The sequence below is a fragment of the Mustela putorius genome, unplaced genomic scaffold, assembly GCF_011764305.1.
Source record: "Mustela putorius furo isolate JIRA1106 unplaced genomic scaffold, ASM1176430v1.1 tig00001075_pilon_pilon_pilon, whole genome shotgun sequence".
NCBI lineage: Eukaryota > Metazoa > Chordata > Mammalia > Carnivora > Mustelidae > Mustela > Mustela putorius.
In genome coordinates, this window is record NW_025421560.1 from 4,360,402 (window position 1) to 4,381,502 (window position 21,101).

Here is a 21,101-nt window from a genome sequence, read left to right on the forward strand (position 1 = left end):
TGTTGATTGTTTCCTTCACTGTGCAGAAGCCTTTTTGTAGTCCCAATAGTTTATTTCTGCTTTTGTTTCCCTTGCCTCTGGAGACACATCTAGTAAGAAGTTACTATGGCCAGTGCCGAAGAGGTTGCTGCCTGTGTTCTCCTCTAGAATTTTGATGGTTTCCTGTCTCACATTCAGGTCTTTAGTCCATTTTGAGGTTATTTTTGTGTATAGTATTAGGAAAGTGGTCCAGTTTCATTCTTTTCCATGTTGCTGTCCACTTTTTCCAACAACATTTGTGGAAGAGACTGAATTTCCTTTTGGATATTCTTTTCTGCTTTGTCAAAGATTAATTGACTATATAATTATGAGTTTATTTTTGGATTTTCTATTCTGTTCCATCAATCTATGTGTCTGTTTTTGTGCCAGTACCATACTGTTCTGATCACTACAGCTTCGTGATACAACTCAAAGCCTGGAATTGTGATGCCTCTAGTTTTTCTAGATGGCTTTTTCTCTCTCAGGATTGTTCTGTCTATTCAGGGTCTTTTGTGGTTCCACACCCATTTTAGAATTGTTTTTTCTAGTTCTGTGAAAAATGTTACTGGCATTTTGATGGGGAGTGTATTCAATGTGGAGATCACTTTGGGTAGTACGGACATTTTTAACAATATTTCTTCCTCCAATCAGTGAGCGTGGAACATCATAGACTAACCTGTTGGCCAGCTGGGGTGGACTCTTCTGTCCTTGCATGTTCAATGGTTAGAGTCTGTACTGAGTGAGGAATATGGTCAAGAGAGGAGTATGGGGAGGAAGGCTGGTGGGAGGTGGGTGCTGGCAATGACCAAGACCACTGGACATGTAAAAACCGTGGGCTACGGGCCACACCATGGTTGCAGAGCTCACCCGTCAGAAACATCTGCCTTTCTTCCTCCCTTCCTCCCTCCCTCCCGGCATCCCTCTCTCCCCTCTTCCTCTATTTCTCTGCTTCTACAAGTATTTATTATGTGTTTATGTATCCTAGCACCGCTAAAGTTACAAATGAGAACACGACAAACTGGTTTTTGTCTTCACAGACCTTCCACTCTAGTGAGGGAGACACGCAAAGAACAAGCGAACACAACCCACACAGACGAAGGCTGTGAATTTTCTCTAGACTTGATCAAACTCAGCACACACTGTTGCTGCTGTGCGGACAGTTTCCCTCTCATGGCTTCCTGGCTTTTTTTGGGGTCCTCCTGACCAGGCTTCCCAAGGAAATGAATAACCAGCAATACTGCCACCTCATGCCTTCTTAAAAATAAACCTTTCTAATATTGTAGCAAACACAATATTAATAATGAGCTAGCTTCCCACTGCTGCTCAGGTGACCTCATACCTGCTGCTAAAGCAATGACTGCTATCATTCTTTATCATTGACTTCTCCTGCCTATGATATATTTTTTATTTTTTAAAAAAAGTTTATTTACTCATTTGAGAGAGAGAATGAGAGAAAGCGAGCATGAGTGGGTCGGCGGCAGAGGGAGAAGCAGACTCTCCTATAAGCAGGAAGTCCGACTCAGGGCTCGATCCCAGGACCCTGAGATCATGACCTGAGCTGAAGGCATAGGCTTAATCGGCTGAGCCACCCAGACACCCCTTCCATAAAGCAAATTAATGACAACAACAACAACAATATTTTAAAAAATGAAATAGATTGTCATAATGAGCAAGTTAAAAAAAACCTAAGTAAAATTTGTTCTCTTTCTCATTAGTGCTCAATTTTCTTCAACCCACACAATCCAACTTTAAATACATAGTCAATCTCTCTTAACAAAAATTTCCAGGCCTTTCCACATTTGCTGATCTGAAAGCTTATATTAAGGCCTATTCTTAATACTCTTTATATATATATATATATATGCCTTTATCTATATTTTAATATAAAATATGATGAATTTCTCTTAATCACTGCTCACAACTACATATTTCCCAGGTTGCAAAATTCCATAAATTAATACTCTTTGGGTGATCTGGGTTTATGCACATAGGGGAGGATTCGTTTGTACCCTTGTCTCCACTGATTTTTTCAACTTGTTTCTCCTTGTTCATTCTGTAAGGAATCTTGCTTTTTGGAGATCAAAGAAAGAAAAAAAAAGCTTCCCCTATATTTTTGTCTTTTGTTTAGGTTAAAAATCAACACTGTTTTTACATTTGCCCAAGATACACTATTCAAGTTACTTCAAAACCCTTTAGCCAGGATGTGTACAGAGAAGCCTTGTGGCTAATGGCAGAACTATTTTATAGGGAATTAATTTGAAATGTTAGCAGAGACTGTAGCAATAGGTTTCCTAAGTGACGTTACACTAATGCAACAAGAATATCTTAGAGCTGTTCTGAGTCAGAGGACAGGATGGTATTTTTTTTTAAAAGATAAGATGGTAATTCCAAATAGCTAATTATGCACAGGGTTCATTATCCATAGTGGTAGAAGAATTAGGGTGAGTTTCCTCCATGAGATCAGTGCCAGATCTCATCCCACTCTTATACACTATTAAAGAGTTTTTCCTTCTCGTTTATACACAACGAGGTGACTATCTCTTTCCCCTGCTGAACCAGTGTTGGGGTACAAAACCTATAATTACCTTCCATGGAGACAGCAGTCAGATACCCCAGCAACCTCATCTGATCTCTATAAAGAATTCGGCAGTAGAAGTCATGCTCCTCATAAAGTCAGAGGACCGGGTTTGGAATCCTAACTCTTTACTTACTAAAATTATAACTTTGGGTAAGCTACTTAATTTCTCTGGGCCTCAGTTTCCCTGTCTTGTAGAGTGTGAAAAAAAATGAGCGCCTCATTGAATATAATACTGCAGATGAAAGTACTTGGCATTAGCTGGTGCTCAGAGAATGTTAGTTTCCTTTCTTCCGCAAGCTCAAGGGACAAAGAGGTAGGAGCTGTATCAGTCAGCTGCTGCTGCATAATAAACCACACTGAAACAGGGTTTGTTCTGGCTCAAGCGTCTGCAAGATGGCCAGGGCACTGCTGCAGTTGCCAGGGCAGCTCTACCTCGGAGGTCTTGTACTGGGGCCCATGAGGATGGGACAGTCACCACCTGTTCCCATCAGGCCAGGCAGAAGTCTAGGAGGGCTGACCAGAAGCACGTGAGGGCTGAGCCGGGTGTCCGCGGTGCGGTGAAACATGCACACATCCGTGGGGAGGAACTGCAAAACCACGTGCAGAGGGTGTAGTCGCGGCCGGGTAAGAATCAGGAAAAACATGCTGCTGCGTCTGCGTGGAGCAAGGAGCTCCAGGATGTCATGATATGCAGACTGGACCGTCAAAGTCGGGCAGACAAAATGTCCTGCAGCCTATGAGCGGAGGAGGCTGGAGGGAGGCTCCTGGGGCCCAAAGGGACAGGGCGGTGTTAAAGCATTAGCCCCTTCACCTTCGCAGAATCAAGAACGGAGTGCATTGGGGCAGTGAGGCTGACAGGGTACCCTGCAACGCCTGATGGGCTCCTGGGTCTAAAACACACACGCACAAGTGATGAATTTGAGGATGATGAAAGTATTGTCTCTGCTGTCACTTACAAATAAAATTGACAGAGACTAGCGGTGAATATGTATTTCCCGTGAGTTCCAAGGTAACAGACACACACAGATTCTGCCTCTGCTCGTCTGTCATCCGCGAGTGGTGGCCGGAAGCCCTGCTCGAAGAGGCGGGCACCGTGCGGGAAAACGAGCGAAGCAAAGGCCGCGGAGACGGGCCCAGGAGCCGTTACGGAACAGGCGATCGATCTGCACTGCGGAGAACGCGTGCCAGGTGTGGCAGGAGCACCCAGGAGCGGCTCCTACCGCAGCCCTGGGAAGTGGAGGGAAGGCTTCGAAGGGGGGTGCGACCCCCAAGGTAGGTACGAGAGCTCAGTAAAGTCCTAGGTGGGGGGGAGAACAGGTGAAAGGCTTTGCGGTGGTCTCAGCATCACTCAGGCACGCAGGGAGCGCGGAAGGGACACGGACAGAAGCTGTGACGGGCAGAAAGGAGAGGGACTCGCTCCTAGTACTGCCCGTTTACATGCTTCTCAGGAAGGCAGCTCAGCAGTGGTTGAGGACGGGCAAGGGACTGTTTCCTGACTGCTTCTCATAGATGTGGCTCCTTTTACTCACTGGACAAGCTTCTCGTGCCTGGATCCAGCCCTGCGGTAGTCAGATGTGGCTCCGGCCCGCGCGGAGCTCCGTCATCACCAGGAAGGATGTGGTGCTACCACGGAAGAAGGACAGGTGTTTGCGAGCCTCCGGCAAGGGGCTGAAAGCCTGGCTAGAGCACGAGGCAAGACTGGTGGAGGAAGCAGGCACTGGCCGGAGGCAGCAGGGGTAGAACATCCACCCAGATGGGCAGAGCCGGCTCTCATAAGATGTCGCAAGGACATAACCCATGAGCCATGCTGAATAGGAAGAGTGAAGCCGGGTGTGCCAGACACAGACAAAAAGCCCGGAGCAGGGGAGAGGGTTAGTGACACATGGAAAGGGATAGAAGCACAAAGATCCACCTCCTCGATGGCAGTGCCATTTCTACACTGTCCGTATTTGGCGTCACCTGCTCTGCCCCACGTAAGCTCTGTGCCCCAAATCCAGGCGAAAGGCCTGGTGGCTAAGCGGGTCATTGGCGAGCTATGCTGGTGGGGCGTGCTGCTCCGGAGTCTCTCTGAAGAGGAAGCATGTTGGATGCAGACACTTTATCTCTGCTGATCCCCCTGCCCCCCCCCCCACCAGCCCTGCGCCTCCTAACCACACTGTCAGAAAGAAGGCTGGTGGGAAAACAACAGAAAACGAGACTGCCAAACGCTGTCGAAGGCGGAGTTCGGGGGCTGTGATCCTGCCTGTATCCCATTCGAGGTGTGTTAACCTACCCTCGTGATTTCCCCCTGCTTCTTCTCATGTCTTTTCCATTGCTCCGATAACCTGCGCGATCCAAGCATCTCCAGATGGGCTGTGAGACCTTCTGTTCTGTGACCTCTGAGATGGTCTGTCTGCCCGGTGGGGAGCTGGAGGCCACCCCTGCCTCTGATTTCAGATACCTGGTCGAGCTTCGTGAGTGTCTTCTGCAGAACTCAGCTGCCTCAGGACGTGGGGCACCCCAGAGACGGACAGCTGGGGTTACTGGGCTGGGGGCTCGGCTAGTGGGCGCAAAGAAAGTAAGGAGGGGGGCCTAAGAAGCTGGCAAGAGGGAGGCTGAAATGATAGACATGGAGGGACTTTAACTTGACTAGGGAGTGAACTGGGGAAGTAAGGAAATAAGGAAATAAGGAAGTAAGGGATGTGGGGGGGGTGTCGGGGAGACGGAGGAGGGTGAGAAAGAGGGGTGAGTCTGGCTGGCATGAACCACAAGCTAGAGGGCTGGGAGGCTGTGGCAGGAGGGAGATGCCTCAATGTGTGACTTCAGAAAGGCTCCAGGTCACCTCTGCCTTGAGTTTGTCAGATGATCTTGAAGGGATTGTGCCTTTGGGTTCAGAATTTACTTAAGTGCCCCTGCTTCGTCTTCAGGACTCAGTCCTCATTCCCCGTCCTGTAATGGCTGCAGACCCGTGGTGCTAAGCCACCCTTCCGTTTCTCCCATCCTGTGGTGACTGACCCATGGCACACCGCTAACCCGTAGCTTTTCTCACTCAGTCGGGGTGGTTGGCCGATGGCTCTGCTTCAATACAAGACTATAAATGTCTTGATATTCAAACTGTTGAAACATTCTACTAAAACAACCCTGTTCTTAAATTTAATTCAACAAGTGATCATGGAGGACCCGCTCAAGGCCAGGCATGGGGATAGGTTCTGGGCAGCAGTTTGGGGGATGGGGACAGCAGGTCTGGGAGGAGCCTCTCCTCCGAGGTGGCCAGTCGTTTGGAGGCACCAGCCTGAAAGCCTCTGCTCCAGGGGATGCTGATTTTCTGCTGGATACAGATTTTCTGCTGGATGCCGGCTCCCCTCCTGTCCTCAAAGTTACCCAACCTGGTGATGCATGGAGTGACCTCTCTACCGCCCTTGTGTCCGTATGTCCATCAAAACATGGAGTATTGTCTTGCTTTTTAAATGTACCTAAGTAGCATATTTTATATATTGTTCTGCAACCTGTCCCTCCCACTCAACATCTTTTTGAGTAGGAGACCGCACCACTGGATATCTACGTCACAATCTATTTTTGAAATTCCCCCCTAACATGACATGTAGATAATATTTCTTACCAACCTGGCACCATTCTATGTGTTTTTCAGATTCTCATTCACATATCCTCAAAACAGGCAGTGTTATGCCAGCTCGGTTTTATACATGAGGAAACAGACACAGAGAGGCTCAGTAACCCATTCAAGGTCACACAGCTACTCAGTGGTGGAACAAGGATTCAAACCCATATTTTCTGTCACATCAGGTCTACGTCCATGACCCCTGGGCTACCGTGTCTCCTTATGGTGTTTCTGTGTTTCCCTATTACAGTCTTATGACACTTATTCTTATGCCTACTGGTGGGTGCACATGTGGTTGCTGGGTCCAGAGGGTGTCTCTCGTTGTGATGAGTGTTTATAGTGTGAGCTCGACTGGGGACTAAAGCGTTGTAGGAGCAATTCTGGAGGCTCTGAGGGAGTTCAGGGCAGCTAAATAGTGACTTCAGTGTTTGATCCAGCTCTTAACTCCAGCCTTTTTTCCTGCCACGGTGACCATCCAAGAGGAGGCTAAGAGACTATAAAAACACTTGGAGAGAAGAGAGAAGACAGAGTGACCCACGTCAGAGAAGCAACTCTTCTAAACTGCTTCTCTCATTCATCATGAAGATGCTTGGACCCACTGTGTGACGCCCCGTGAGAGACCTAGGAACCGGCCATTTCCCCTGTATAACTTCAGCCTGTCGGTTCCCCTCGTTAGTCTGCTCGACCACTTAGGGGAGTCTGTATGTTGGCCTAAGCCAATAATTTTGACCAAACTCTTGCAATATGATTAGAGGAAGAACAGGATAGCTTTTGGCTTAACGATGCTCCGGAATAACGGTGTAAGTGTGGGAATGTTTGTGGAAATACTAACATCCCCTGTCTCCTCCTTCTCCGGGTCCAGACCGCAGCATCCTCATTTGAAGAGGACGAATGTCCGTGGGGCTGTAATAACCAAGGGCGCTCATTAAATCCCACAAACTCAGTTACCCTACAGGTGAGATGCCCCTGGTGACTTTAAATGGCAAAGAGGAAGTAGGATCGGTGGGCGGGGGTTGGTCAACCCTCTCTGAGGGCCTTTTTTGCCCTGGCCCAGCCTGAATCAGCAAAGACACAAACCACAAAGTGTGCCCCCAGAAACGGTGAGGTCCAGGCTTGCTCCTTCTCCCTCCCTGGTCCATCTCTGGGCCACTGGACAGGAAAGGGATATGTGTTATGCTATGGGGGAAATCCTAATTTTTCAGTAGGTTGCAAGAGGCATGTTTCGGGTGAGTAGTTTGATGTTCCTTTTCTGGAGGGAGGGCTCGTAAGTGTGTTGGCACATTGATCAATTGAGCCGTCTGGGGTGAAACGTGGGAAACAGAGCATCTGCTCCTGGGAGGGGGAAGGGAGGGCGGGCTGGACCCTGCCCTGCACAGGGGAGGAGTGAGGGAGTGAGGGAGAAGCATCCTCGGATGGCAGGCCCGATGTGTCCAAGGGAACTTGTAAGATCGTGGATGATGTAAAACCCTCCTCTGTCACCCCTACAAAGTCTCTAGAAAAACTGGCATTGGTCACTCGTGCTCTCGGAGGGAATGGAATTGTTTTGGACACGTTCAAAGTCCTCACAATTACACATGATACAAAAGCCGTTTCCAAATTGCAGGCCCGAGTCTGCTCGTGCGTGTGAAAGCAACTTAGTGTTTTGTGCCCAGCATTTAACAAAGGAAGTAGGATGGAAGAGAAAAGAGCCGCTTGCACCTACTAAAGGTAAGGAGGCTTTTGGCAAATTTTGTACGGGTTTTAGTCTATCTGGACTGCTATAACAAAATACCACCGACTGGGTGGCTTATAATCTACAGAAATTTTCTCCCAGTTCTGGCGGCCAGGAAGTCCCAGTTCAGGCTGCCAGCATGGTTGGGTGGGGGCTCTCTTCCCGGTTCAAAGCTGGTGCCTATTGCTGTGTCCTCACGCGGTGGAAGGGGCAAGTGGTCCCTCTGGAGCCTCTTTAATAAGGAACCTGATCCCATTCATGACAGCTCCACATGATTTAAGTACCTTCCTAAGGCCCCACCTCCTAATAATCATCTTTTGGAGGTTATGATGTCAGCATAAGAATTACAATTATGAAGACAAACATTTCAGACCACGGCAGTATGTATGTGCTGAGCTGTGATATAAAAGGTGTTTCTTTTTGTGGATCGTGGTAAAAAAACGAGGAGCTCTGCACTCCAGGGTCACGTGCCTGCTACAGCAGTAACCTTGACCGCTCGCTCAGCTCTAACACAAGCCCAGAGTCCTTATAAAGGCAGTCCTAGGGGCGCCTGGGTGGCTCAGTGGGTTAAAGCCTCTGCCTTCGGCTCAGGTCATGATCTCAGGGTCCTGGAATCGAGCCCCGCATCGGGCTCTCTGCTCAGCGGGGAGCCTGCTTCTTCCTCTCTCTCTGCCTGCTTCTCTGCCTACTTGTGATCTCGGTCTGTCAAATAAATAAATAAAATCTTAAAAAAAAAAAAGCTGTCCTGATGCCTGTTGGCTTCAGCACTGTTCACCACCCCCAAGAGGCGGAAGCAAGCTAAGGTCCAGGAAGGACGGATGGATAAACACCCCGTGGTGTGTGCATAAGGTCTATACACACAGTGGAACATTATTCAACCTTAAAAAAGGTTCCAGTCAAAGGCAGCAGCACAGATAAACCTGAAGAACGTTATGCCGAGGGAATCAGCCAGTCACCAAAGGACACGTACTGCGTGAGTCCACGGATGGGAGCGACCTCAAGTCAGCAAAGTTCTAGAAGCAGAAAGCAACATGGCAGCTGAGGGGCTGAGGAGATGGGAGTATGGAATCTTAGTCAGGATGAGAAAGTTCTAGAGATATGTGGCACATCAATGTGCAGGGGATTAGCAGTACTGCATTATACACTTAAAAATTAAGAGGGTAAAGATGTGCCATGTTTTCTAACACACACGCACACACACACACACATGCATGCATGAGGAGTCCTGGCTCAAAGGTTCCCGGCGCTGGGCACTAGCTCTTACCTTCCGCTCTCCCTGCTTCTTTGCTTCAGTGTCCTGGCAGGTCTTGTTCCGCCATCTCTGCGAGCCCCATTGGGAAGCCCTCCTTGGCTGGGCCCCCCTTGCTCACGGGGCTGCTTCTGACTTGCAGACCTGGGCTCCGCGGGACCGCGGGCCTCCCTCGCCAAGCAGGTGGGAGCCGGCACTGGAGCCCCACGCTCCGGCCATGCACGCCCAAACACCAGAAGGAAGCCCTGCATGCTTCACTTCTCTCCACACCGCACCCCCCACCCCTGCCCATCGGCTGCCTCCTGGGAAGAGGCTTCTTGGGCCACCTGCGCTGCCACGTGTGCCAGCCAAGGCCCTACCTTGCTGGGAGGTTGCTCCGTGTTTTCCCCCACAAAGATGCTCTCACTGATCAAATTCTACTACGGCTTCTATGAACTGTTTTTCAAATATGCTCGACTTGGGGCATTGCTGTTGTCTTCTGCACTGTCCAACTTCAGAAAGAATCCTCCTTAACCAGTTTATCCAGGATACCCTCCACCCCCTACCCTCAGTATGGGATCACCTCCTGGAACACATCCTCTTCCCCATCCCCAGATGAGGTCTGATCACTCCGGCCGGCCCTCCCTCCCCCTGATGTTTCCTCTCCATGATTTCCATCCACTGCCCGACCCCGCTCCTCGGCTACGAATCCCCACTTGCCCGTGCTGTTCGGGAGTGGAGCCCGGCCTATCCCACTGAAGGACCCCACTGCAGTGGTCTCTATGGGCCCCTCCAGTGAATAAAATCTGCCTTCCTCTTCAACAAGGGTCATGACTATTTTCTCTCCTTAATAGTGCTCATGTGGGTTTCAAAGCTTGACAGATCGCTGACTCGGCATTCAGCCTCCTCATTGCTTGGTGAGGGGAGTGGTCTTTTGTACAGAGGGGAGTGAGGAGACAGCCGGCAGGACTGCTGTGGACCGAATGCAAATCAGACTGCAGGATACCCCTTCACCAAACCCTCTATGTCTCCCTATTGCCCTTGGCAAAAAGTTCAAACTTCCTACCTCGGTTTACCAGGACCCATTTGCCCTTTGGCACTCTCCCATTTCTGACTCCTTGTCCAGGCCTCCAGAACAGCCTGCAGCTCCCAGACCCTCTCTCTTGAGCTTTTTCCCCTGCCCTTGTCAAGTGCTGCTTTCCACCGGGGTGGCAAATTCCTACTTACTTAAGTCTTAGTAGAAATGGAGCCTTTACCATGAAGCTAACAGAGCTTAAGCTTCTGGGCCTGTGCTCAAGCCTTCAAACCTGATTTTGTAACCTAGGATTCCTCCTCCTCCCCTTCTTCTTCTTCTTCTTCTTCTTTTTTTTTTTTCTTTTTAAGATTTTGTTTATTTATTTGACAGAGAGAGAGTAGGAGAGCATAGGCAGGGGAGCAGCAGAGGGAGAGGGAGAAGCAGGCTCCCTGCCCAGGGAGCCCCATGCGGGGCTCTATCCCAGGACCCTGGGACCACAACCAGAACCAAGCCTTTGCCTCACAAAATCTGAATCTACTTTTGAGTGTCAGTGTAGACAATCTGATCTCCTGAACTCATTAAGAAGGGGATCTTAACCTCTGATATGTGCTGCCCACCGATCCCACATCCCGGGGACAGCCCTGACAGTGCTCCACTGTGAGCCTCTGGACTCAACAGTCTCTTCCCTGAAACTCAGAGAGAAAAGTTATTTTATCTTTGCCCCTCGTGTGCCGAGATTCAAGTGCATAGTAGGTAGGCAGTAAAAATGTGACTGTATGATGCCCTGTGTAAAATGATTTGGGGAAATGGTGCTTTTTATGTCTCTCAAGGTATTCCATAAAACCTCTGTTGTGAATGAAGGAGTGAGCACGGTCCAGGAAGTTCGTTCCAAACCCTGCCCTGGCGCTGTGTCTTCCTGATTCTCTCCCACTTCCTGGAGCTTGATGCGTTTGTGGCAACTTTACCAAATCAACACAGCTTTCTCATCTGCCCGACCATCTAGGGATCTCTCTGAAGCAGGACGTTTTTATTAAAGAACAAACAAAACAGAAACAAAATATCTAGCATCTCTTCAGACTTAAGAGCTTGCCAGTGTGTCCAATATAAGGAATTCTGAGAATTCCTTATATTATACAATTTACTTTTCTTCCCTTTACTTACTGAAATCTCAAGTTAGAGCTGTTAGACACTCATCTACTCCTGACCATGGCTCTTGGCCAGGTGTAGCCCTGGGAAGCCCTTTTGGTGCCCTTTCTGTGCTCTTGGATTCTTTTTTTTTTTTTTTTTTTTTAAGATTTTATTTATTTATTTGACAGAGAGAGATCACAAGTAGGCAGAGAGAGAGGGAAGCAGGCTCCCTGCTGAGCAGAGATCCCGATGCGGGACTTGATCCCAGGACCCTGAGATCATGACCCGAGCCGAAAGCAGCAGCTTAACCCACTGAGCCACCCAGGCGCCCCAGTGCTCTTGGATTCTTGGATGATGTGGTGGTTGAGAACAGGCTCTGATGTCGGTCTTCCTGAGTTTAAATTGCAGCTCTCCTATTTATGGGTGGTGTTCTGTGAACTTGACCTGGTGACTTGAGCCAGACTCTCAACAACCAATTGTTGAACTTTCAGGAACTTTGCAAACCTGTGGATGATCTTGAACTTGGCATTAACAGGAGTAGCTACGCCATGGAAACTGGCAAATGCCAGTTTTTTGCCCATTCCCTGACCTGCTTGTTGCCATAAACCAGCATGTCACTGCTTCTTCTTTATCTATAGGGTAGGAGTAATAATAGTGCATATCTCATGGAGGATTTGGGAGAAGTTACCTTAAGTGTGCTTACTTGTGCATGCCGAGTACTCAGTAATTGTGAGCTATTCTGGGTGATTCTCCCATTTCACATGGTCTAAAGTCTTTCTGCTTCATGTATCCCTTTCTGCCATAACTTCAAACATTGGATCTGCCAGATCCAGCACATATATGAATAATAAAAATTTTAAAAATCCCTTAGACTAAGTAGGACCTTAAAACAACTAGCTCGGGACACTTGGATGGCTCAGTCAGTTAAGGATCTGCCTTTGGCTCAGGTCAGGATCCCAGGGCCCTGGGATCGAACCCTGCATTAGGCTCTCTGCTCAGTGGGGAGTCTGCTTCTCCCTCTGGGCTCTCTCTCTCTCAAATAAATAAATAAAAATCCTAAAAAAAAAAAAAAAAAAAGAACTGCAAAAGAACCATAAAACAACCAAAATGGCAATAAGTACATTATATCCATAATTACTTTTAAGGGAGTGGAATGGAATGGACTAAACACTCCAATCAAAAGACATAGGGTTCCAAATGGATAAAAAAGCAAGACCCATCTACACGCTGCCCACATGAGACTCATTTCAGACCAAAAGATGCATGCAGATTGAAAGGAAGAGATGGAAAAGCATTTCTCATGCAAATGGAAGTGAAAAGGAAGCCAGGATAACAGTACTTACATTGGACAAAATAGATTTTAATACAGAGACCATAACAAGAGATGAAGAAAGACACCGTGTGATCGTAAAGGGAACAATCCAACAAGAAGATACAACAATTGTAAACATTTATGTGTTTACACCCAACAAGAGTGTACCCAGATACATAAACAACAGAAAACAAACATGAAGAAATTAACTGATACTAATTCAATAACAATAAGAGACTTCAACATCTCAGTTACATCAGTGGACAGATGATCTAAAGAGAAAATCCACAAAGAAACAGTGGCTTTGAATGCCTTGTTGGACCAGATGGATCTAACAGATATATTCAGAACATTACATCCTAAAACATCAGAATAAATATTCTTTCCAAGTGCACATTGAACATTCTCCAGAATAGATTACATATTAGGCCCCATTACTGGCTATTTACCCAAAAAACACAAAACACTAATTTGGGGGCGCCTGGGTGCCTCAGTTGGTTAAGTGTCTGCCTTTGGCTCAGATCATGGTCCCAGGATCCTGGGACAGAAGAAGAGCCCACGTCAGGCTCCCTGCTTGCTCAGTGGGAGTCTGTTTCTTCTCCTTTCCTCTTATACCCTCTCTCTCTCACTATCTGTCACTATCTGTCTCTCTCTCTCAAATAAAAAAAAAAAAACAACTAATTAGAAAAGATACACGCACCCCTATGTTTACTGCAGCACTACAGAAGCAGCCCACGTGTCCACTGATGGATGCATGGAGGACGAAGACGTGGTCCATGTACAGTGGACTGTTAACCACAGCAAGAACGAAATCTTGTCATTGGTAATGACATGACTGGAACTAGAGATTATGATGCCAAGTGAAAGAAGTCAGTCAGAGAAAGACAAATACCATAGGATTTCACTCATATGTGGAGTTTAAGAAATAAAACAAACAAATGACAACACAAAAGGAGACCAACCAAAAAACAGACTCTAAACTATAGAGAACAGAAGGTTACCAGAGGGAGATGGCTGGGGGTTGGGGGAAACAGGTGACTGGGATTAAGATTACACTCACCATGGTGACTAATGGACATCCACTCACTGGCTGATAAGTTTTACCTTTTCTTTATTTCAGTGCATTTTGGTAAATGTCAGTCTTATTTTAAATTCGGAGTCTCTATCTGGTCTTGTGTCCACACTGATGGTGAACAGGGTAAATATAGTTTAGTCCCTATTTATCAAGCATGTGTTATACCCCGGGCAGAGTTAAATAGCCATGTTACTTCACCGAATGTTCTAGAGTCCCATGTGAAACAGGGGTTGTTACACTCATTCTACTTGAAGGAGTGAGAGCCCAGTGGAGTGCCGAGCTAGTAAGTGAGAGTCAGGATTTGAACCTGAGTCCCTCTGACTCCAAAGCCATGTTCCTTAAGCCTCTGTTTTTGCTTTGTTTTGTTTTGCCTTTTTAAAAATTGTGTTACGTTGGCCACTATACATTAGTTTTTGACGTAGTGTTCCAAGATTTATTGTTTATATATAACACACAGTGCTCCATTTTTTTAAATCTCCTAACAGAACTCCTGGCTTGATCCTTATTTGTCTACCAAGTGGGATCCCTCCTTTCCTTCTGTATTGTCCTGTTCTTAACATCATTTTAGCTGAAGCAAGATGAGCCATTAGGGGTCTGTACTTCCGGTGTCAGAGACCAGCAAGGGCTAAGCTGAATCAAGTTCCCTGATCAGGAAGCAGATCTGATAAAAGCAGCATCAGCTACAAAGCACTGACTTTATTGGGGATATGGGTTTCCTTTATTCTGCCCTTCTTCTTCTTCTTTTTTTGAAAGATTTTATTTATTTATTCGACAGACAGAGATCACAAGTAGGTGGAGAGGCAGGCAGAGAGAGAGAAGGAAGCAGACTCCCCACCGAGCACAGAGCTGGATGCGGGGCTCGATCCCAGAACCCTGAGATCATGACCTGAGCCGAAGACAGAGGCTTAACCCACTGAGCCACCCAGGTGCCCGGGATTGGCTTATTCTTAAATTGAGTGGGATGAAATCTAATCTCACTTAAAAGCAAAAGAGAAAAGAAAGAATAATAAAAAATGTAAAAACTCCAAATAAATGATAAGAATTTCGCCAAATAATTTGGAGAAAAGAGTCAGACAACTAATACTTGTGCACACACCTGGCCATGGTAATAATAGGTTGCTTTTCTCACAGGAACACTTGAATACCCTCTACTCCAAACAATGGGCGTTGGGAGTGGACGAGGCTGACTCGTGTGACTTCGTGCTCCTGGGACAATGTTTCCTTCCTTGTCCGGCTGTTCTTCCCTTGCTGACCCAGCCGCAGCCCAACCCTGACCTTGATCACCCCAGTGAAACCAGGGTTCAGGGAGATTGTACAGCACTCAGGTGCTGCATGGTTTTTAAACAGCCACAAAGTGTGACCTTACCATAAAGTCAAGAGTCCGAATCAAGCCTAGTGGCCTTTATTTTTTTAATGTGCGGTGGCAGAGAGGAGAGACTTGTCTCGGAGGCTCTTGGTTTGACTCCAGGCAGTGGCATGACGTTTAACTCCTTTGCTTGGTGCCTGGTGGAGGTGAGCACTCCCCAAATAATGGTTTCCCTCCCTCCTCCCCTTCACAGGGTCTTCTGAAGCTTTGTTCAGGAGTTAGAGAGATGCACTTGGTGTCAAGAAATGACCAGCAACATTTGTTGGGATAATACTGAATGTCTCTCCTGTGCCGGCTGGTCTGTTAGGTGCTGAGACTATAGGGGTGAGTAAATGTCCCTCCCTCACGGAATTTACAACACAGTTGGGGGAGCACATGGGGGAACTGAGTGATCACATATTCAAACATAAAATCCAAACAACAGCAGGCATTGTAAGTAGAGCTTCACTGAGCAAGAAGAAGCTATAAATACCTCTGAGAGGTCAGAGAAGGCGCGAGCCCTCAGGGACATTCAAGTTCAGATCTAAAAAGTAAGTAGACCTGGCGGAAGGAGAGTGAAGAGGGCTAGGCAGAGGGAGCAGCAGGTGCAAAGGCCCTTTGGCAGCAGGGAACAGGCTGGTGGGGTGGGCTTGAGTAATGGCCGTGGGGATGGGCACGGGGTTTTGAAGGGGCGTGAGGTGTGTAGGTGAATCTGGGAATGTGGGGGGCGGGGCACAGCCGGTAGGGCCTGGAGGCCACCCTGTCAGTGATGAATCTTTGAAGGTTAGAGTAACATCACACATGGGCTTGAAAATTTTACCAGTTGATGACTGACTTAGAGCTAACAGAGAATCAAGTGCAAGGGTTTTATTAGAAACTGTGAGATGGCCGGTTCTGACCAGCGGCAGGTGACACTGGTCACGCATACTTATCTTAAGAGTATTAAGACTGGCAGATGCCCAGCTTCTTGTCTCCCACTGCTGCTCGTGGCTGCCCCTCTGGCAGAGCAGTGCTGCCCCGGACGTGAAGCCCTTGGGGGCGGGGAAGGGAGCACCGTCCTGGTCCTCCATAAAGGCTACCTGTGACCTGGGATCTGCTCCCCTCTGTGAAGAGCTCAATGAAAGGGAAGTGTACACGGAGAGTCTAAACTAATTCCAAGTCCATATTCTTTCCAGGTCAAAATATTTGTTGTTGCTGCTGTTGTCACTATTATTATTGTTTTCATCTCGAATTTGAAGTCACCAGAACACAACTCCCCCGACCTTCGGCCTGCTCCCCTCCCGTGGCTCCGACGGAGGGAGGCAGCCGACCATTCGTAGACTCACTGCGGCTTTCTGGGGGCTGGAGCTCAGAATCAAATGTGAGACCTGCTGACTCATGTCGCGGGGTCCCAGCGTGAAGCTACTCTGGGATCAGCCTGAGATTTCATATTCACTCTCTGCAAGGACAGTGGCCACGTGGTAGTGGAGAGCAAAGGAGACAGCACTGCGGGGCCCTCAGAGAAGATCAGAGGCTTGGAAGGGGGCCCCCGAGCTCCTGGGGTGGGAGTGCCTTAGAGAAGTCCTCTCTGCCCCCCGGGTACTGGTGGGCTGGGTGGCCAGGAGGCTGGGGCCGCATTTAGAAGGTGCAGCTGGTGCCTTTGCTGTGGTTTCTTCCTTCACAGGTGGTCTGTGGTAATAGGGTTTTGGGGCAGGCCCCTCCCTCTGTTCATACCGGGAGCCCCTCTGGCCGGGAGGTAGGAGGGGCTAACAAGAGGTCGTACCTCTCATTTACAGAGAGGCTGATCCAAGTGGGAATCCCCAGAGGATTCCTCATGTTTTTCCAAAAGACACGCCCATACCCCGTTCCCGTTTCAGCCTGCATTCTGCTGAAAGCCGGTTCTCTGCGCAGAGAGCTGTGGATTAGAAGCATTTCAAATTCCAAAATGCTGCCAAATACACTTAAGAGTCCTGCTCCATTACTGATGTTCTGCCTAAAGAGGAATAAAATATTGAACTAAGTGCCCCTCAAACTCCTCCCGCAAACCCCAGTAGGATTATTGATTGCTAGTCACACAAACCAACTTTTATTGAAGAATAACATACATACAGAAAAGTACACAATCCAAAGTGTACAGCTCAGAGAATTTTCACAAACTGGACACATTCAGGTAACTAGCAACTAGATCGACACATGGAACATTCTAGAAGCTCCCCTTGTGCCCCTTCTGATTCCCATCCTCCAGAGAGTAACTAATATTCCCCACTTGCAACAGCTTGGGTTAGCTTTGCTGAGCTTTGCAGCTGACATAAATGGAATCATGTAGTATGAACGTGCCCAATGTCGTGAGCCTCACACAATGCTATGGGGTCGAGATATGGGATCGTTATTCCCACTGCCGCCCAGGATTTCACTGTGGGAATATACCAGAATTTCCTTATCCATTCGACGTGGGCATTGGAGCGCTTTCCGGCTTTGGGTTATCCTGAATAGCGCTTCTAGGAACATTCTAGTACTTTTCTTTTGGTGAGCACATACACACATTTCTGTAAAGTACCAACCCAGGAATGGGGTTTTTAGATCATATAATATGTACATCCAACCCAGGCTATCTTACGGAATAAGAAATTTACTGGATGGAGCTTGGAGGCTTAGAGAATTGACAGAAAACTAGAAAGAAAGAGACGTAGGAGGATGTGGTGGGGGCAGAGGGTGAGACAGCTAGCGGGGCCGAGGAATGGAGTGGGAATGGTCTACTCAGGGCTCTGCCATCCCTGGTCCTTGTTGGCTCTGGGCACAGAATCCCTGCAACCTGCCAGGCCTAGATGCCTCCCTGCTGGGCCACTGCTGCCCCTGGACCACTGCAGCTCCCATAAAACAAATCTTAGCGTCTTCTCATTTCTGTGTCACTTGCTCCGAGCTCATAGGTCCAGGCAAAGGAGTCCAAGCAGGGGGTCCACCTGAGGCCAGGAAGACCTCTCCCCTTCAGCACCCACAGTGAAAGGGAGTCCTAGTGTGTCTAGTGAGGGGTGATCTTCCCCTGTAGGAAGGGGGGGTCAGACGCTGGACAGCCAGCTCGTGAACACAAAGTGACGACCGTCCACAGCAGGCGCAGCCCCTTTGGTTCGCCTCCCAGTGAGCGGCTAGTGGGGCGAGGGGGTCAGCCACCTGTTTGTGTACCTCGGAGCCCAATTGCACGGCCTTGCCTTTAGCAAGGGGGCGACGAGTTCAGGGACACTTTAGAAGGGGCCAACCACAAAGGTAAGAGAGCATCTCCTGGAGGAAGGAAAGGGAGAGAAGAGGAAGAGGAAAAAGCGAGTGACAGAGGGGAGGGACAGAAACTGAATACAAAGGAGAGAAAGTCTGGAAGAAGGCGAGAAGCAGAGTTTCTTCCTGACCTGATTTCTCAGGCTTCTGTGCTGTCCCACTTTCTCTGCTTCTCTGATGTGCTTTTATGAATTGTGCTTTGCTTTATCAGGTTAATGATGTTGACATCGACCACAGAAGAAAGAGCTCCTGGTCATCAACTGAGACAGGGAAGGGTTTGAAGTCTGATTATCACACGCCGCATACAATTCTGCTCTCATTAGAGCATACGGCTTCCTAACCTCGCTGGTGACATCAGTGAGCTTTAATGAAATGAAGAATCACTTCCAACAAAAGAGGCAAAGCATAAACATGTACTGAAGCCATTTGCAAGGTGGCAAGTTATTAATTGATCTGAAATTATATTTGGCTCTCCAACAGAACAACGGTGACTTTGAAGTCATACATTCCCGCCAATGTTATGTTGGAGCCTTTAGTAATTTGTTTTAAATGATAATCAGAGCTTTCATCTATGTAGCACCTCTCTGTGGCCTCCCAAAGAGAAAGGCGGGAGGAGTCATTACCATTATCCCCAATTAGCAGGTTAGAACATTCCAGGCACACAATAGCTTGCCCCACATCACATGGCCAGCTGCCGTGAGAGCCAGTGAGTACAGTGGTTTCTACAACAGAAGAGCCGTGAACTTGGACAAGGAGCTCTCTGCCCCCATGGTTTATTCTCTTTCAACTTTGTTTTAGGCGGGGTCAGAAAAACCAGGAGCTGTCCAGTCTCCCACAGGGGCATCCACATATCTGTCTATCATTTTCCATGAGCTACTTGGGCCCAATATGCCTCCTTCTGGCAAAGATGGAGAGAGACGTGTGCTACACTTATACTAGAGAGAGAGACAGAACAAGCAGGGGGTGGGGGTGTGAGAGGCAGAGGAAGAGAGAATCTCAAGCAGACCCCCCTGCCGAGCACGGAGTCCAACACGGGACCCTGAGATCATGACCTGAACCGAAATCAAGAGTCAGTGCTTAACCCGCTGAGCCATCCAGGCGCCCCTGGTTGCCTATCTTTAAAACAGACTACTCTTGTGGCATTTGTGGATTGTGAGAGGATTAAATAAGTGAATACAGTCAATGCTCAGATGGTGCAGAGCAGCAGCTGCCCTGTGGCTCGCTCTGGGGCAGGGACCACTCCAGTGACAGCCCATGGGCCCTGGGCTGTGCCCAGAGCAAGTCCCTATTAATGGAGCCATGTGAGAACTACGAGAAGTCAGAGTAAGAGGGGCACTAAGACATGGCACGTGGAGGGGAAGACAAAGCCCTCGGTGGGTGCAGCTTGAGCACACAGACAGACGGCTGCCGTGGTGCGCACGGACACTGAGGCTTGCTACAATAGTCCCCCAACATCGACACCTGTAGAAAGACCCCCTCCAAAGTGGTCGGTGGTAATCAGTGAGAAGCAGGGACTTGTCCTCGGCGGGGTCTGGGCCCCACACACATCAGGAAAACCATCTGATGCTGTGGGTTATTTCCTTTCTCATAGGATAATGAAAAAGCAGGAGAGAGAACTTCCAGATGAAAACTTTATCCACATAGCTCAGTGGGTCCAAATGCTCTAATTTGCTACTGAATTATTGGGAATGCGGGGGGGGGGGCATTGTACAGTTTTTCTTTTCCATAAATTAAGCACTGGAATGTATGAACTTGAAGTACTGAAAATGGGAACTGATGCTTTAAAAAGTTAAACTCTTAACCTCATACTTATTTTCACTTGGCACATGTGTTATTGGGTTACGAAAAGATCTATTTGCTTTGCCAGTGATGGAAATACCATGAGAATGAAAAGAAGGCATGAAATAGAACACAATGAAGAAAACCAATGGAGAGAGGCAGGTCCCGGCCATCCTGGTTGGGGAGGGCCGGGGTGGGCTGGGACTCCCTATAGCTAAGAGCATGCGGTCTCTACCAGTGAATTTAAGGACAGGAAAGGAGCCACGTCATAATCCATGGAGTCAGAGGATGGTACAAAAGAACTTCTTCTCTCGGAAGGGGTTTTCCGACGCAGGCACTGGGATGATGAGAGGGTCCTCACGTACGTGGGCTTCACAGTAGGCCAGGAGGTCTGCGGCTGCCTGGGAGACCTGTGGGGAACACAGCACAGAGGTTAAAAGCCAGTTCATGGTGGGTCTGGTGCAGAGGCGTCCGTGTGGATACGGCCAAGGACAGGCGGGCGGTGTGCACTGCCAAAGACAAGGCCAGCCTGGAGAGAGGGTCTGTGCAAACCCAAGGAGACAGGGTTGAAAACATGCCTGGATGGGAGGAGGTGTGGCCCGGGGGTGCAGGAACAACCTCTGAAGAGGAATGGGAAGGCCCAGACATCCTTGTTCTACTGATGAGTGGAGGCCCTGGGTCGTTAGCTTCACGACGACTCCGCTAAACCGTGTACAGATGAATAAAGTGGAGCGCTGGGCCTGGCCAAGCCTGTGTGATTGTGTTTGTTATTGTTATTTGTTGTTTGATTGCAATCCACTCTCGTGACCAGCACAGAGAGACACTTCATTTTCCCCAAGAGAACACATATTATCAGTGTATTGTATGCATCACATACAGGAGCTACGTACTCTAAGCGCACACCTTAACTCACAAAGGCCACCCCTCCCCCTCAGCCCATGTGCAGGGAATTGCATGGTGCAGAGCAGCAGCTGCTCCCCTTCACTTTCCTTCCAGTCTCACCTGAAGCATGCGGACCCATGGTAGGGGTGCGCTGAGCTATCCCCCTTGTTCAAGCCTGGGGTTCTA

At 48.4% G+C, this 21,101-nt stretch overlaps 1 protein-coding gene and 1 long non-coding RNA gene across 3 annotated transcripts in view; one reads left to right on the forward strand and one right to left on the reverse strand.

Moving 5' to 3' along the window:
* LOC106004220 overlaps positions 1-17,026 on the forward strand; it is a 33,363-nt gene extending 16,337 nt beyond the window's left edge. Inside the window, exons 2-5 of the long non-coding RNA XR_001177141.2 lie at positions 7,057-7,149; positions 7,798-7,901; positions 15,223-15,353; positions 16,184-17,026. This is a non-coding gene — a long non-coding RNA (uncharacterized LOC106004220). The remainder of the gene's footprint in view (positions 1-7,056; positions 7,150-7,797; positions 7,902-15,222; positions 15,354-16,183) is intronic.
* Positions 17,027-17,050: 24 nt separating this feature from the next.
* The window catches only part of GNG4 (G protein subunit gamma 4), a 63,600-nt gene continuing 59,549 nt past the window's right edge, over positions 17,051-21,101 (reverse strand). For both annotated transcript variants that reach the window (XM_013048576.2, XM_013048575.2), the window contains one exon: positions 17,051-20,443. In XM_013048576.2, the coding sequence (XP_012904030.1) occupies positions 20,315-20,443 (129 nt within the window). In that variant the 3' untranslated portion in view covers positions 17,051-20,314. The remainder of the gene's footprint in view (positions 20,444-21,101) is intronic.